The 16,352-nt window shown below is 42.3% G+C and overlaps 1 protein-coding gene across 3 annotated transcripts; it reads left to right on the forward strand.

Moving 5' to 3' along the window:
* The first annotated feature begins 491 nt into the window (after window positions 1-491).
* LOC116732352 (GTPase IMAP family member 7-like) lies at window positions 492-16,192 on the forward strand. Of its 3 annotated transcripts, none has more exons than XM_032582456.1 (6): window positions 493-622; window positions 13,677-13,750; window positions 14,190-14,275; window positions 14,462-14,842; window positions 15,045-15,398; window positions 15,708-16,192. In XM_032582456.1, the coding sequence occupies exons 3-6, from the start codon at window positions 14,242-14,244 to the stop codon at window positions 16,049-16,051; spliced, it is 1,113 nt and encodes a 370-aa protein (XP_032438347.1). In that variant the 5' UTR covers window positions 493-622; window positions 13,677-13,750; window positions 14,190-14,241; the 3' UTR covers window positions 16,052-16,192. The 3 variants fall into 3 exon arrangements, with proteins under 3 accessions (XP_032438349.1, XP_032438347.1, XP_032438348.1); XM_032582457.1 differs by having other exon boundaries at window positions 14,193-14,275; XM_032582458.1 differs by lacking the exons at window positions 13,677-13,750; window positions 14,190-14,275; window positions 14,462-14,842; window positions 15,045-15,398; window positions 15,708-16,192 and adding an exon at window positions 8,795-10,411 and having other exon boundaries at window positions 492-622.
* Window positions 16,193-16,352: the final 160 nt, after the last annotated feature.

Genomic DNA, 16,352 nt, shown 5'->3' on the forward strand with positions numbered 1-16,352 from the left:
ACTGTTTTTTTTTTTTGTTGTGTATTTTTTTTTTACAGTGTGGTGGAACCGAGTCCATTTTGCAGGCCGTCGCACTCGCACGCACCTTTTCAAATCTTCCCACACCTTCTCTTTAGGACTGAGATCAGGCCTTTGTGATGGCCGCACCAAAACACTGACTTTGTTGTATGTAGGCCACTTTTTAACCTCCTTGGCTTTTTAGCTGTGTTGCTGAGACAGAGAAGGAAAAACTCTGCAGATTGCCAAATCCTTGACGAAATCTGAAGACTGTACAGTTAAGAAGGAGCAAACAATTAGGGGAGAATGTGAATCTGTTGAATGCATTGGTTTTCCACCTTTGAAAATATTCAGAAATTGTGTAATTTAATGACTTCATGGAGCATGTTGAATAAATTGGCACGGGGAGGATTCAGGAAGTTCAATGAGAACTTGCAAGACAACAGTTGACACACCTAGATCTGGGCTTGGCACACTTGAGGTTCCAGTCAAATTACCTTTTCACAGAAGTGAAATAAAGCTGTGAGGCCATTTTGTCTTTTACAACAATCCTCTCACGAAGGACGCTACATCTTCATTTTGGAGGACTGAGCCTGCCTCTGAACGTTTACACTTACCATGGACGGTGAGTAAGGCTTACCTTAAAATCTTTTTCAATCAAATATTATTTGGAATAGTTAAATGGAAATAACACATCAGGAATTACAATAATAAATAGTTCCCCCTTTATTATTATTATTATTATTATTATTTAGGATTGTAATTTGTAAACCATTTTTGCTTAACAGTTAAGACACTTTTCTTCCGTGCATTCAACTTTTTCTTTTCTTAATAAAAGTTCCTTTATGCTTAAAATGGTGCTGAACAATTCTGAGCTTGTCTCACTTGTCTCAGTTAAGGTCAAAGTTCAAGATTTAGCAGCAACAAAGTGGCGTCCATTTCAAAGGTCCATGGGTCCAAAATCCCTGCAGACCATAAAGAACACAAAAGCGTGTGTCACATTTAAAAACCACAAACATCTAGATTATACCTTTAAACTTTTGGGAACATTTTCTCTGAACTGGCAAGAAAAAAAACAAACTTTTTTGTGTGTGTGTGGTGGCTGTTGGTTTAAGACACACGAAGTCGACCAATCAAAGACAACACCTGCTGGAATTGCACTGGTGCCCCAGAAGGACTGTGAGCAAGTTTGACTTGCAAAGTGGGGCGTGGAGGATACCTGTTTGTAAAACTTGTATTTGTTTAATGCTTTCCTTCATTAAAAAGAAACGTTTCTCTGTCTTTTAGGTTCATCAGGTTTGTGAAATCTGTCAGTTTAACAACATTCTGACCGTCCAGTTGGGATTATTGTTAGTTTTCACTGTCAACCTTTTATCATCTTCTATACTAACAGTGTCTTTGTGTTTGTTGTACAAAAATATGTTTGTGTTAAAATCGTGTTCAAAATAATAACCAGTATTTTGCAGGTTACTTTTAAAAAGCAATTACAGTTACTAGTTACTTTTTCATAAATTAACTGAGTTAGTAACTCAATTACTATGTTGTAAAAGTAACCAATTACCAAGGGAAGAAACTGTTGCATTACTGTAAAAAACAAACAAAAAAAAACATATTAAAAAATGTTAAACTATTTTGGATCTTCCCTTACTAAAACTTTAAAATATATGTTCAAATGTTTGTCATTGAACTGAATCAATAAATGGTCACTTAACACTTGCTGTGGTTTCTCTGCATCTCCCCTTTACTTGGATTCTCTCTGGTTGCATTTCATCCAGGTCAATCAGCAAACAGAAAGAGACGTTGTGACAAATAACATCAATTTTCTGTGCTGCTTCAGTATCTTTGTCTGCCTGTAGTTTCAGCCGTGGAAGCAGAGTGGGTGAAGGAAGCCGTTCAGTTCACGTCTGCCACGCCTTCAAATTATAACTATCAGCCATCTTGTTCGGCTTGACACTTCTGTCTTTGCCGTCGAGGATGTTTGTTTACAGAGCAGGCAAATTAAACTTCACTGGCGCATTACATGGTTCACTGCCAAACCTTAGCGATTAGAAAAAATGTAAAAGAACCATCCTGGTAGCAGGCTTTTCTCAATTGCTGAGGCTTCAGATTTTCCATACTGTCAAGAAAACTGGCATAAGGGTATGAGATCTTTCCAGGCACACGCAGAAAAAAGATGCATAATGGCTTGGAAGAAATAAAGTAATCCTGTAGTTTGATTAAAAGTTAATTAAGTTGAATAAGTCTGAATAATATGAGTATAAGTAATCACTCAATAACTTTCTGCAAAGAATCTCTGATTAATGATCTGTAATGATTTAACTATGTAATGATTAGGTTAATGATAACAATAAGAAAAGATGTGATTTATTGTCAATGAATGTGAAGTTATGATCATTTGAAATCAATTCAAACAGGTTTAACAACAGGTTGAATGTGTTTAATGAGTTATAATAAATGATAGTGAGTTATAGAAAGAGAGAAATGCAGTACAGTCCTGTTAACAGGAAATGTCGCAAGCAGTTCTGAACAGATGGCCAGGGCGCACAGGATGGATGGTGCGGTGAGTTTGGCTGAGGCAACGGAAAAAGGGGAAGTACGGGAACTTCCACTACGGTCAGCAGAAACAGGTTGGGAAATGTGGGGACTTTTTCATGAGAGACAGCAGATGTGAAGTAAGTCACGTAGACCAAACCTCCCCATACACACACATGGTGGAGAAATGAATAAAAAGGGCTGAAAAGAGGAACCAGTTGTTCCCAGTCCGGCGGCGCAGAAGGAGAGACAACTTGCAGAAGCAGATTGAGCTACGGACAGCACTTCAGAACCACGGGGAAGCTCGGACTCCACACCGCTAAGAAAGGACTGGGTCCCATCGCCCCATCTCTGGTTCTTTATTCGACCGTTGGTCTCGTCTCAACCCAGCCATCTCAAACTCTGCAACAAGACTTGGAGGAAGGACAAAGGTCCCTCAGGGATGAGGAATTGGGTTTCACAAAAAGGATTCGGACCCGTTCTGCTTTGTTTCCTTTCTACGGAGGGTTTTTCCACACAAGGCAAAGACCTCAACCAAGGCTGCTAGAAATTCCTGTTGCCAAAAGATCCACCATCGTCTGGGTATGAGTTGAATCTGCTCATTGAAATTCCATTTCAGAACGTGCGACTTAACTCTTAGGGAAAGAGACAGGGTAGTATGATGGTACATGTAAATTTTATTACACTGTTTTTGAATTATATACGATTGATTATTGATTTGTATGTCGCATATCCCTGCTTAAGCTTGCTTAATAAATTTATACTATAAAATTCTAATGAGGTTGGTGGACATTGGAATTAATAGAGTCATTTAATCTTTGTCCAGTTCTTTTAATTAAGGTAAAACTAATGTACATGATTCCAGTAAATAGGAGGCTTCATAATTTCCTTTGGTGAGAGTAAATAATGACCCTGGGACTTACATCTAAGTCACTAAACATAATCTAGCCGGTTCCAAGTGCAAGTTATGATTTAGAAAGTGGGCTACCGTTAACAGAAGTGGTTATTGGAATTATGCAGCTGCGAGGGCTACTCAGCTGATTGTTTCTTAACTGTAAAGGGTCATAACTTCTGGATTGGAGGTAGTTAGAGCTAGACGAATCACTTTCGCCACCAGTTTAAATAGATTATCTCTTATAGAGTACTTTTAGGGTAATACCCAGCTCTCAGAGATTTTCCGGACCTGTTAGACGGAGAACTGGTCAGTAGGCAGCCCTGTGAAGTAGTGAGGAGTGGGCGGGGCTGACTATTGCAGGATAACCTTCATGGCGCCCAACGTGGGGCCCAGACTAACGGAGTAGGAGGGCCCTACCTGCCAAGTCAGTGAAAACAGATGTGAGGATCTGAATAGCTCACTTGGTTTGTTAACTCTTAGGGAATAGAGTTAATGGTGACTGATATGGCCGTCAGTCACAACCCTTGCAGTAACTGTATGGCATACAGGTGAGGGAAAGCTTCTACTGAGGATAAATGACCGGATCCAGACAGTGAAGCTAGTAGCCAACATAGTCTAGACCCATCCCTGCTCGAAAGCGCAAAGAGAGGCTTTGGGGGATAGACAACTCGAACCGACAGAGAGACGGAGTGATGGATGATCACTTCGAGGAGGAAAATCTGGGGAAGAAACCGGAGGAAGCCGGCCGCCCAGATCGTTTGGAGAAAGAGGAGACCTCAACAGAACTGCATCAGTTTCTGCACAGCTACTGTGACTCAGACCTGAAGCAAGTGGGGAAGTTGGTTCCAAGAATGAGGAACTGAAACATCAACCCCTGACAAAGAAAAGTTGGCTCACTCTTGCTGGAGTGGATCGTGATGTAATGTTGACAAGAAAAGAAAAGACCAGCCTGCAAGCATGCACAAGAAACAAAGAAAAGTATCATCAGCTGACGATGGATGAGGAAGCACACCGCGTCCTCCACTGCAGCCATCGAGAAGACATCCGGCAACAGAGGAACAAACACCAGCAGCTGACATCATCACACAGACGCAGACATGGTTAAAGACATCCTGCTGGACCCGGAGCTTGAAATTGGGCCAGCACAACCCACCAGTAAGAAACGACCGCAAGCGACATCTGAGAAGCCAGGACAACTGGAATGGACAGTCCACACCGATGGATCCAGAAAGGGGTCCGACCAGTCGGCATACTGGGGATTTATTCTGAAGCAAGACGGCAAAGAGAGATGCCGTCAGAAAGGAAAAGCTCCCGGTAGTGCTCAAGCCGGAGAAGTAACGGCAGTACTGGAAGGATTGCTGGAGCTGGTGAAAAGGAAAATCAAGAGTGCCAGGTTAGTAACTGACAGTTACTACTGTGCTCAGGCCCTTAGAGAGGACTTGGCCATTTGGGAAGAAAATGGTTTCGAGACTGCAAAGGGCAAGCCCGTGGCACACAAAGATTTGTGGAAGAAGAAAGCAGAACTGAGGCTCCACCCGAAACTTGAGGTGCAGCGACAAGGCGCACACCTGAGAAGAAGCCCTATGGAGGGGCAAAGATGACGACCTTTCGTGCCACTAAGAAAGGTTGTCTCTGCCGGTGTCGAGGTGGGACAGAACACCTAAGGACAGGTGGTCCTAGAGTAGCACGGGGAGCAGGTAGTACGGTGCGTGCATAAGGCCCTCGAATATGCAGGCGTGCTACTCCCCCGTGAAGAACTGAGCAAGCAGGACTGCTGGATGTCCCTTCAGCCCATCCGATGCAGCTGTGTGACTTTGAGGTATGTGGTCGATACGCAGGGCACCCAGGGCAGCGGATGGAAGGTTTGTTCATCAAGAGCACAGTCCCATGGGGTTCAGTCTGCATGGATGTAGCAGAGCCAATGGGGACAACAGGAAAGAGAGGTGAGAAGTACCTCTTGGTGCTGATGGACACAGTGACAACTGCTAGAAGAGCAGGTCTTCCCCTGCAGAGGAACTCCGTTCACGTCACAGAAAGCAGGGAGGCGAAGACACTTCTCCTTTTTGCTCAGAGAAGAAAAAGGGAAGTTGCAGCTCGAAGTGTCACTGAAAACAGGGCAGAGAGTTTGGATTAAAGCTCAAGATCGGCCTGAAGCTGCAGTGATCAAGCTGAGATTCAACGCCCAAGATTTTGTAAAGTAAGTACTGAACTTCAACACAGTACTACTGATGAAGAAAGGGGTCCATGAGGAAGCAGTGCTCAAGCCAGTTCTTAGCTACAGCAAACCAGAACATTACAAGAAGATGGCCAGAGAATCAAGCACCATGCCATCCTACAGTAGACTGGCCACTATTACAGGAAGGTTGCCGTTCAAAGAACAACTTCAAGGCTTTGGACTGGGAGGGCCGTGAAGAAATTGGACTATGCTAAAGAAGAACTCCTGTCACAACCTGATGGATTAAAATGGAAAAGGATCATGATTACGGATAAAGCGTCATGATGCTTATGCTTTTTGTTTGCTCTGCTGAACAGCCAGAATTTTTTTTTTTTTTTTTTGAGGCCTTCTGTCTCAGCCCATCTTCCCTTCCCTAAAGAATCATCCCACATCCTGAAGAACCGACAGTTCATCCAGCGAAGGTTCTTGTAGAAGACTCAGAGCGATCCAAGTTTTCTTCGACATTCATCACCTCATGGGGGAAATCAAAACTCCAAGGAGGGGGTGTCAAGAGAAGTGGAGTTTTGATGACTACACTGAGCCCTCTGTGACAACTGAGGATGAAGAATCTGCATCTTCACATCCCAGACGAACATCTTCTCTTTCCAGGGGATGAGGACGGCGAACTGCAGGAGGGTGATGGACTCCCAGCATGTGAAAGGTCTGACCTCGTGGAGGGGGTGTCAAGAAAATCCGAGCTCATCCCACTTCCCCATGCTGGAGATTTTAGTTTAACAGTAATAATAAATAAAGTTATCTTTAAAATGAATCACTCAAGTGACATCAAGGCCCAGCAGTAGACTTAAGTGTCAATAAAATAAATCTGGTTGTGTGTGTTGTTTTTGTGTCCAGCAAACTTTGCTTTAATTCTACTTTTTTATATCTAATCATAAGAAATCATTGTCAGTCAGAAAGAGTCATGAAACAGGAAAAGCAGGTTTCCTGGAAAAAGAGGAAGTAAGTTTCCAGCCTGCAGATTTATAAAAAATAGCTGAGACTATTTCTTATTTTAAAGCATGAAAGTTTTAAAGAATTAAATCTAAACATTTTGGTAATTTGATAAGATTCAAAGTAAAATATTTATATTAATAATGGTTTACTTGTAATAATATTTACACTTACATTTGTGGGAACACTTACAAGAAAAACAAGTAACTGTAATTTTAGTATTAAATAATTAGAATCATGGATTATTCTTGGTTTCTTTTCAGAAAAACATCTGTAATAACTCACATTAGGATTATAATAAGTATAATTAATAAGTTATGGTTATAAAATCATAAATGAATGATAAATCAGAGAAGCTGAAGAAAATAAATGTGATATAAGTTATGGTTATAAAATTATAAATGAATGCTAGATCAGAGAAGCTAAAGAAAATAAATGTGATATAAATGTGATTTTGACATTGAACTTGAAATGGTGTAAAAGGTGTAACTGCAATTAAACATCACTGATATGTTGGAGGTAGAGAGTAGGTGAAAGGTGAAAGGCAAGGAACTAACAGGAGAGCAGAGATGATCAACGCCTTATTTAGGTGAAAGGTAGTGAAGGCAATGGACATAGGAGGTTGAGCAACCCTGAGACATTAGCACAGACATCAGGAAATGTCTGTAAGACAGTGATGGATATGAGATCATCTGTCTGAGCAGTCAGAAACCCTATAAAAGGTGGGTGCAAAAGAGGAACCTTTTGTTGGATCCTCCGGGCAGCTTCGAGCCAAGAGATGGACAAAGAACTCTGCAGCTGAAGAAGAGCCGGGGCCACAGAGCCGAAGACTGACCTTCTCATGGAGACCAACCCGTCAGGCCCACAACCTGTGGCTTCACATCGCACTTCTCTCATCGGCTGGGTTCAGACCCCAAAGACAAAGATGAAGACAAAGGCAAAGACAAAGAAGAAGAACTGGTGCCTTTTTTCCTGCCAGCACCAAGTCCTGTGTGACCTCACCATCCATGCGGAGAGGAGGCTCATCAGACCTGCGGAGATCCTGACCTTCATCGATCAACATCTTCCTCCTGCTGCAGCACCTTCTTCATCTTCAATCATCACAGAGATTCCTGCCTTCGCCGATCAACATCTTCCTCCTGCTGCAGCACCTTCTTCATCATCAAGCCAGGTCTGGGGTTCGAAACGTCAAACTCCGTCCGTCTCTCTCAAAGGTTCCCTTTTTTTTAGTTCTTAGTATCAGCAGTAGGGAAAGATAGACTAGATGACTGATTTTACTTATTTGATTATTTCTGCTACTGAATTAAGCTGTACTGACCCTTGCAAAAATGCCTTACTAATAAAATATTTAGCATAAAGAAAATCTAAAAGATGTTGTGGACATTCAGTTAATGAGTCACCTTAAAGTTCTTTGATGGTTGTAAAATAGCTGTGATGTTTGATTCTGGAGAGGAAAAAGTTTAAAATGTTTTTAGGTTGCTGGTAGCCCAAATTTAAAACGTCATCCTTGGGACTCGCCCGAGTCACTAAAACCTACCTGGTTCAATAACAAATGCAAGTTGTAAAATAGAGAACGAGCGACCGTTAACAGGTGTGCTCTGTGAAACTAGTTGGCTGTAGGCTGCTCAGTCTGGCTAATTCACAGGGGGAAGAAGGGTGGGACACCTGGATGTAGGCCGTCAGAAAACCAGGCGAATCGTTTCTCGAAACCAGCTTGAACAGAGTTTACTTCAGTTCTGGGCAGGGTAAATCCCGGCAGATTTAGGAAACTCAATTAACCCGTTAGAAGGAGAGCTGGTAGCACATCTCCCCTCTCAGAAGAGGAAGCAGAGAGTGAGACAGTAGAGACAGAAGGGGGGGGGGGGGGGTGTTGCGCAACAACAAGTGGCGCCCAACGCCACTTGAAGCAAATAGCGTCAAACAAGGCGCTTGACTTTAGCCCAAATGAAGTCAGTGAGCCAAGTGACTTATGTTTTTGAAATCAAAAGATAGTCATCCTAGCTCCTGGTCCGATGTGGACTGCTTCTTCAACCTTTATTGTGCTGCTGAATTTTAGCAACATGTTGCATTTTATTGTCAGTGATGATAACGACGTTGTATCGATGGGAAGTGTAATTTATTTTACAAAAAACACAATTTCTTTAATGCTGTTATTTCTGTCACTGATAATAAATAAAATATTTTAATGTGATGTTTTTTTCTTCCAGCTCCCGACATGAGAAGAATTGTGATCCTTGGAAAAACTGGATCTGGGAAAAGCAGTGTTGCAAACAATATATTTGGAGAAGACCAGTTCACCGTCTGCCATGATTCCATCTCAGCAAAAAGTCCATGTGAAGCAAAAACTCAATCACTAAATGGAGGACAAACCACTCTGATTGACACACCTGGATTCTTTGATACAAACAAACCTGAAGAAAGTCTAAGACCTGAAATAGTGAAGTGTATCACAGAGTGTTCACCTGGACCGCACGCTTTCCTCATTGTGCTAAAACTAGAAAAATTTACAGAGCTAGAAAACAAGATCATCGAACAAATAACCCAGTACTTCACTGAAGAAGTGTTCAACTTTGCAACAGTTGTTTTTACTCATGGAGATGATCTCCAAGAAGGGCAAAAAATCAAAGATTATGTGAGCCCAAATGTACATTTGAGTGAATTAGTGAAAAAATGTGGTGGTCGGTGCCATGTGATAGATAATAAATACTGGAAAAATCCCTCAGATGAGACGTACAGGAGCAACGCCCACCAGGTGAAAGAGATACTGAAATCAGTTGAAGAGATTGTGAATGATAACAATGGAAACTGCTACACAAACGAGATGCTGCAAATGGTGGAGGAAATGACACAACAGGAAGAGAAACGTCTTGCAAACTCCTCAGAAAATATGTCAGAAGAAGAAATCAGGCAGGAAGCTAAAAGCAGCGTGTGTGATATTTTAAATAAAGCAGCAGGTGTTACAACAGGTGCACTGCTGGGAGCACTTTTTGGTGTAGCTGTTACTGCTACAGTAGCTGCAGTAGCAGTAACAGCTGGAGCTGCTGGCATCAAAGCAATAGGAGCAGTCGGAGCAGCAGGATTAGCTGCAGCAGCAGAAACATCTGGTGTTGCAGCTGGAACTGCTGTCATCAAAGCAGGAGCAGTAGGATTGGGTGTAGGTGCAGCTACCGGAGCAGCGGTTTGGAGCACATGAAGGATATCAGGCTGCAGAGGAATCAGAAACACCAAGGGAAGCAGCAGAGAAGACGGCAGAAGCTGTTTGTTCTTCAGGAAAGAATGTCATAAAACAAGTCAAAAAGTTCAGCGCAGAGTATCAAAAATAACTTTTTCAATGAGAAAAAAAATAAAATTAATGTGCAGACTTTGGTCAAATGTAAAGATCCCATAGATTATCACAAAATTCTCAGAAAAAGTTTTCCTGTCCACTTTTCTAAAGCTGCTTGAAAAGATTTCATGTCGTTTAGAAGTTAATTATCCAACAACTGAAATAATTAGAAATTGGAACAATGCTTGTAATTCTGCTCATTAAAAATAATCATCTTTCTAGTGGTAACCCAAGATTTCTATTACTTGATCATAAAATATATCATGTGTGTTTTAATAGTTTAATAGATTATAACTCTGATAATATTTGACTTTAAAATTATCATTTGTACACTGAAATTATAAATCATTTACATATATATAAATATATATATATACTTATTTTCCACACTGTAGTCCTTCATGTGTTCATACATTTACCAGAGATTTAATCACCATTAATGTTATGATAAAACTGTATTTCTGTTCAAATTAATAATAAAAGATCTGTTTTCTGTTCAGACTGTCTTGTCTTTAGTCCTACCTTAATAAAGGGAGAACTTTTTAAATGCATATTTCATTGAGACTGAGCTGTTATACACAGATATTCACCTTCGAACATGTCCCGGGGGAGGTAGGGGACATGGAGTCTGAGTGGACCATGTTCCGTGCCTCCATTGTCGAGGCGGCCGATCGGAGCTGTGGCCGCAAGGTTGTCGGTGCCTGTCGCGGCGGCAACCCTCGAACCCGTTGGTGGACACCTTCGGTGAGGGATGCCGTCAGGCTGAAGAAGGAGTCCTATCGGGCCTTTTTGGCCTGTGGGACTCCGGAAGCAGCTGATGGGTACCGGCGGGCGAAGCGGCATGCGGCTCGGGTGGTTGCTGAGGCAAAAACTCGGGCGTGGGAGGAGTTTGGAGAGGCCATGGAGAAAGACTTCCGTACGGCTTCGAGGCGATTCTGGTCCACCATCCGGCGTCTCAGGGAGGGGAAGCGGTGCAGCACCAACACTGTTTATAGTGGGGATGGTGTGCTGCTGACCTCTACTCGGGACGTTGTGGGCCAGTGAGCAGAGAACGTCGAAGACCTCCTCAATCCCATCAACATGCCTTCCATTGAGGAAGCGGAGCCTGGGGACTCTGGGTTGGGCTCTCCAATCTCTGGGGACAAGGTCGCCGAGGTGGTCAAAAAGCTCCTCGGTGGCAAGGCCCCGGGGGTGGATGAGATCCGCCCGGAGTTCCTTAAGGCTCTGGATGTTGTAGGGTTGTGTTGGCTGATGCGACTCTGCAATATCGCATGGACATCGGGGGCAGTTCCCCTGGATTGGCAGACTGGGGTGGTGGTCCCCCTGTTCAAAAAGGGGGGCCGGAGGGTGTGCTCCAATTATAGAGGGGTCACACTCTTAAGTCTCCCTGGCAAGGTCTATTCGGGGGTCCTGGAGAGGAGGGTCCGTCGGATAGTCGAACCTCGGATTCAGGAAGAGCAGTGTGGTTTTCGTCCTGGTCGTGGAACACTGGACCAGCTCTACACCCTCGGCAGGGTCCTGGAGGGTGCATGGGAGTTCGCCCAACCAGTCTACATGTGTTTTGTGGACTTGGAGAAGGCGTTCGACCGTGTCCCTTGGGGAGCCCTGTGGGGGGTTCTCCGGGAGTATGGGGTACCGGGCCCTTTGATACGGGCTGTCAGGTCCCTGTATGACCGGGGTCAGAGTCTGGTCCGCATTGCCGGCAGTAAGTCGGGCTCGTTTCCGGTGAGAGTTGGACTCCGCCAGGGCTGCCCTTTGTCACCGATTCTGTTCATTACTTTCATGGACAGAATTTCTAGGCGCAGCCAAGGTGTCGAGGGGATCCGATTTGGTGGCCTTAGGATCTCATCTCTGCTTTTTGCAGACGATGTGGTCCTTTTGGCTTCATCAGGTCGTGATCTGCAGCTCTCGCTGGAGCGGTTCGCAGCCGAGTGTGAAGTGGCCGGGATGGGGATCAGTGCCTCCAAATCCGAGGCCATGGTCTTGAGCCGGAAAAGGGTAGAGTGCCTTCTCCGGGTCAGGGGGGGTGTCCTGCCCCAAGTGGAGGAGTTCAAGTATCTCGGAATCTTGTTCACGAATGGGGGAAGAAGGGAGCGGGAGGTCGACAGGCGGATTGGCGCAGCGTCTGCCGTTAAGCGGGCGTTGTACCGGTCCGTCATGGTGAAGAGAGAGCTGAGCCAAAAAGCGAAGCTCTCGATTTACCGGTCGATCTACGTTCCCACCCTCATCTATGGTCATGAGCTTTGGGTCATGACCGAAAGAACGAGATCGCGGATACAAGCGGCCGAAATGGGTTTTCTCCGTAGGGTGGCTGGGCTTTCCCTTAGAGATAGGGTGAGAAGCTCAGTCATCCGGGAGGGACTCAGAGTAGAGCCGCTGCTCCTTCACATCGAGAGGAGCCAGTTGAGGTGGCTCGGGCATCTGGTCAGGATGCCTCCTGGACGCCTCCCTGGTGAGGTGTTCATGACAACAGTCATGGATGACTGAATGTAGCGTGAAGCACTTTGGATTCCTCTGACCTGATAAAGCACTCCACAAGTTCAGGCCTTTCTTTCTTTAAACGTCTCAGTGGGTTTTAGTCTTGGTCACTGGCTTACGATAAATCAAAGGCTTGTAGTTTTGTGAAATTGGTGACAAATTGGCTGATCTTACCATCAGTTTGTAGGCGTGTTGTTTTTTATTATGAGGCGCCAGTGGACATAGGTAAGTGTCATCTGTTGCAGATAAATAGTTTTCTAGTTGCAAAATCCCCAATAGGCCAAGCAGCATGTCCCCGTTGAATGTGTGGAGCTGCTGTTAAGGCTCCATGAGAGGAGGTTTGGACAAATGTACTTAACCTTTCCAGACTTAACGTAGTGCCGACAATCCAGCCAGATTTGCAGAACCGTAATTCCGCCACACTTTGCGCTATTTCCCGTGTAGCAGGGAGATAAATTAATCCGAGGGCGCTCTTTTAATAAATGGTAAATTGGGGGCGTGCCGTGGTGGCGTAGCGGTTACCGCAACCCATATTTGGAGGCCTTCAGTCCTCGACGCGGCCGTCGCGGGTTCGACTCCCGGACCCGACGATATTTGCCGCATGTCTTCCCCTCTTTCTTCCCCCATTTCCTGTCAGCCTACTGTCATATAAGGGACACTAGAGCCCACAAAAAAAAACCCTGGAGGGGTAAAAAAAATAAATAAATAAATAAATGGTAAATTGCGAAAATAACTTGGTAGATAGTGAAAGGTACAGTTGTTATGGATAAATGGGCAAATATATTGACTCACAGGATATTTAAAAAACTGCGCACAATTAAAATAGGCAAAAATATCCAGGCGGAGATTTGAAATTTAGGTCTAAAAGGGTGAAGAGCAATTACTGAAAAGAGCCAACCAATATTAGATTGAGATTTCAGATAAATGTTTTGAAAGATAACTAAAGAATATGCTGAAGAACAATTTAAGTGGAATTTGCGTTTCGGCTCCTGAAAAATTTATTTTATTCATAACAAAATGAGGGGGAATTTTTGTCTGCATGTTGTGAGGATGCTGCTGTTTATTACCTGGATTACACTCACATAATCCACTGTATGTCAACCCTGTTGATACTAAATAAAACATTCAGTTTCAGCTGAATGTTTTAGTCGATGTAAAACTGCATCAATATAAAACACAGAGACTTTTCCTTAAAAATGTATCATATGTTATTAAACTGAAAATATGGTAACCTAAATATCTGCCTTTTTTAAATATTTGAATATTCAAATTCCTCCCAAAAACAGTCCAGCCTTAGAAAAGTTACAGCAGAACAGAAGATCCATTGAGATGCCAAGGCAGCAGAAGCAGAACCACAGATGTAAGTTTTTATCCTCAACTCAAACTTAGACATTTATTTTATTATTGGTGTGTATCCATGTGTTTATTTTTTTGAAACAGATGTTTGTGTTGCTCTTGATATTAATGTTATGTAATGTTATAGCTCTTAACAAAAGTGTGATTTAATGAGGTGATGGTGAATTCAGATGCAGTTGTGTAAACTGTGAAGTAGGATTTATAGTTATTAAAATGTGTGTTTGTTTTACATGTCATGGTGGGAAGCAGCTGCTCTCTGTGTTTTCCTGAACGGCACATTTGTAAAAATCCTCAGTATTAATACAATATAATTATTGTAAATAATCAATGACATTTGTATGAAGAGTGCTGTCTATTTTAGTAGGATTTATCTTCACACAGCTACAAAAAGATTTGTCGTTGCTAGAATTTATGTTTTTATATTTTACACACATTTTCTCCAGCAGAGACAAATTTGTGGGAAAACGACATCAGACACAACAACTAACATCAAACATGCAGTGGACTCTGCTGCTGCTCATTTGGATGGGTGAGTGTCTCTGCATAAACTATGCTGCTGAACTTTTCTTAACATAATTTTCACCCAACAGACCATGAGATGGTAACAAATATATATTTTGAATAAAATGATCATAAAGTCAGTAGTGTAATAGTAATACTGTGCTTTATAATTCTGCTGTGAATAAATCCACTGAGAATTTTTTTTCTGTTTTAGGTCATTATTGTGTGATTGTTTGTCAGCTGTATGAGTTTCACTACATTAATGAGAATAAAAACTGGACTGAAGCTCAGCAGTACTGCAGAGAGAAACACACTGACCTGGCCACAGTGACTAACATGACGGACATGAAGAGACTCATCAACATTTTACCTGGAGATTGGAGGGAAGCCTGGATTGGTCTGTATTATCAAACAGATGGTAACAGAAAGTGGCACTGGTCTGATCCTGGACTGGAGTTCAATGAAAGTGAGACAAACTGGAACCAAGGAGAACCAAATGATGCAAATGGGTGGCAGAACTGTGGAATCATATGGAAGAGCCTGAAGTGGGGAGACCTGTCCTGTAATGATCCTCGATATTTTCTCTGCTATGATGGTGAGAACATTTGAGTTTCCGGCTGCATTTTAATCCTGCATTTTGAAATTAAAATAATTATCAAAAGTAAGAGAAAGTTAGACAACTTAGACAACAAAATAATTACCTATATGTGATTCGGTTACTCCTTGTAACCTCTGAAGATTTTATTCTGCTATGAAATTATTTAGATAGACTGATCCTCACACTTTTTTAATCACAGACAGAAATTCATCCAAGAAATATCACTTGATTCAAGAAATGAAAACTTGGACAGAAGCTCAGAGTTACTGCAGAGAGAAACACACAGACCTGATCAGTGGAACGAAGCAACTACAGGATGAAGAAGTGAAGAATGAAACCAGCTCTGTGGGAAATAATACATACATTTTAATTGGTCTGTTCAGAGAGAAATGGAGGTGGTCAGATGGAAGCAGCTTCTCTTTCAGAAACTGGAGAAAAGGGTTTGACATTCAGATAAACTACAGTGGTCGATGTGCCACGACTGTGTTTAATGATGGAGTCAGATGGAGGAATGAGAACTGTAATGAGAAAAAACCTTTCATCTGTTATGATGGTGAGATGTTCTAATAAATATTCCCACAATAAAATAATTAATACTGTGTGACAAAAAAACTGTCGAATCTATTCCTCTATCCATACGCAGTTTTATATTTGTGTTCAGAAAAAAATATTGAAGTAACTTGAAAATATGAATATGTTTACCTTAAATCATGAACATACAAGACACTTGAAACTTCACAATGTTCTCCCAAATCACAGATATATTTTAGTTTTTCATGCTATATTTCATTGTTCTTGTTTATAAATAACGTCCTAAGACATAAAGTATGAATTATTTTGTCTGTTTCTGAACTTCTGACAGATGAAGTGATCCTGATCAAAGAGAATAAAAACTGGGAGGACGCCTTGACCTACTGCAGAGATCACCACCATGACCTGGTCACCATCACCAACATGGATGATCAAATATGGATCCAGGAGAAAGTCAAGGACGCATCTACTCCTTTTGTCTGGATGGGTCTGAGCTATGCCTGCACTCTGGATTTGTGGTTCTGGGTCAGTGATGAGATGGTCAGATATCAGAACTGGGCCAAAGGTGAACCGATGGACGACTGTGACATGTCTGGAGCCATGGAGACGAGAGGAAAACATCAGTGGTTTAAAAGAAATGATACAGAGAAGTTTAATTTCATCTGTTCTAAGTAAAGGCCAGCAGTAGTTGTTTTTAGCCAAGTGTCTTTAGATCTGAACTTCCAGGGCTTAAATCTTTTTTTTTTTTGATTGAAGACAACATTTAATGTTAATTAAAACCTTTTATATGCATGTTGAGTATCTACATAATCAAAAGACACAAATGTATCAGCGTATGTCAATAAAGATGTAAAATAAACCATAAAAGACCAAAAAAGAGATGAACATCTTTGTGTTCTTTTCATTTTAATAAGACTCAGGCTGAGTAATTTGCTTTTGGTACATCAGTTCTTCTGCATTTATTCACATTCATCCC

Source organism: Xiphophorus hellerii, chromosome 14, assembly GCF_003331165.1.
Source record: "Xiphophorus hellerii strain 12219 chromosome 14, Xiphophorus_hellerii-4.1, whole genome shotgun sequence".
Taxonomy (NCBI): domain Eukaryota; kingdom Metazoa; phylum Chordata; class Actinopteri; order Cyprinodontiformes; family Poeciliidae; genus Xiphophorus; species Xiphophorus hellerii.

What these genes read in the sequence shown, in the direction of transcription:
- LOC116732352 (XM_032582456.1), top strand. Translation starts at nt 14,242, where the DNA reads ATGCAGTGGACTCTGCTGCTGCTCATTTGGATGG. An exon ending in ATATTTTCTCTGCTATGATG is followed by an intron (nt 14,843 to 15,044) that starts GTGAGAACATTT and finishes TTTTAATCACAG; the next exon opens with ACAGAAATTCATCCAAGAAA. An exon ending in ACCTTTCATCTGTTATGATG is followed by an intron (nt 15,399 to 15,707) that starts GTGAGATGTTCT and finishes AACTTCTGACAG; the next exon opens with ATGAAGTGATCCTGATCAAA.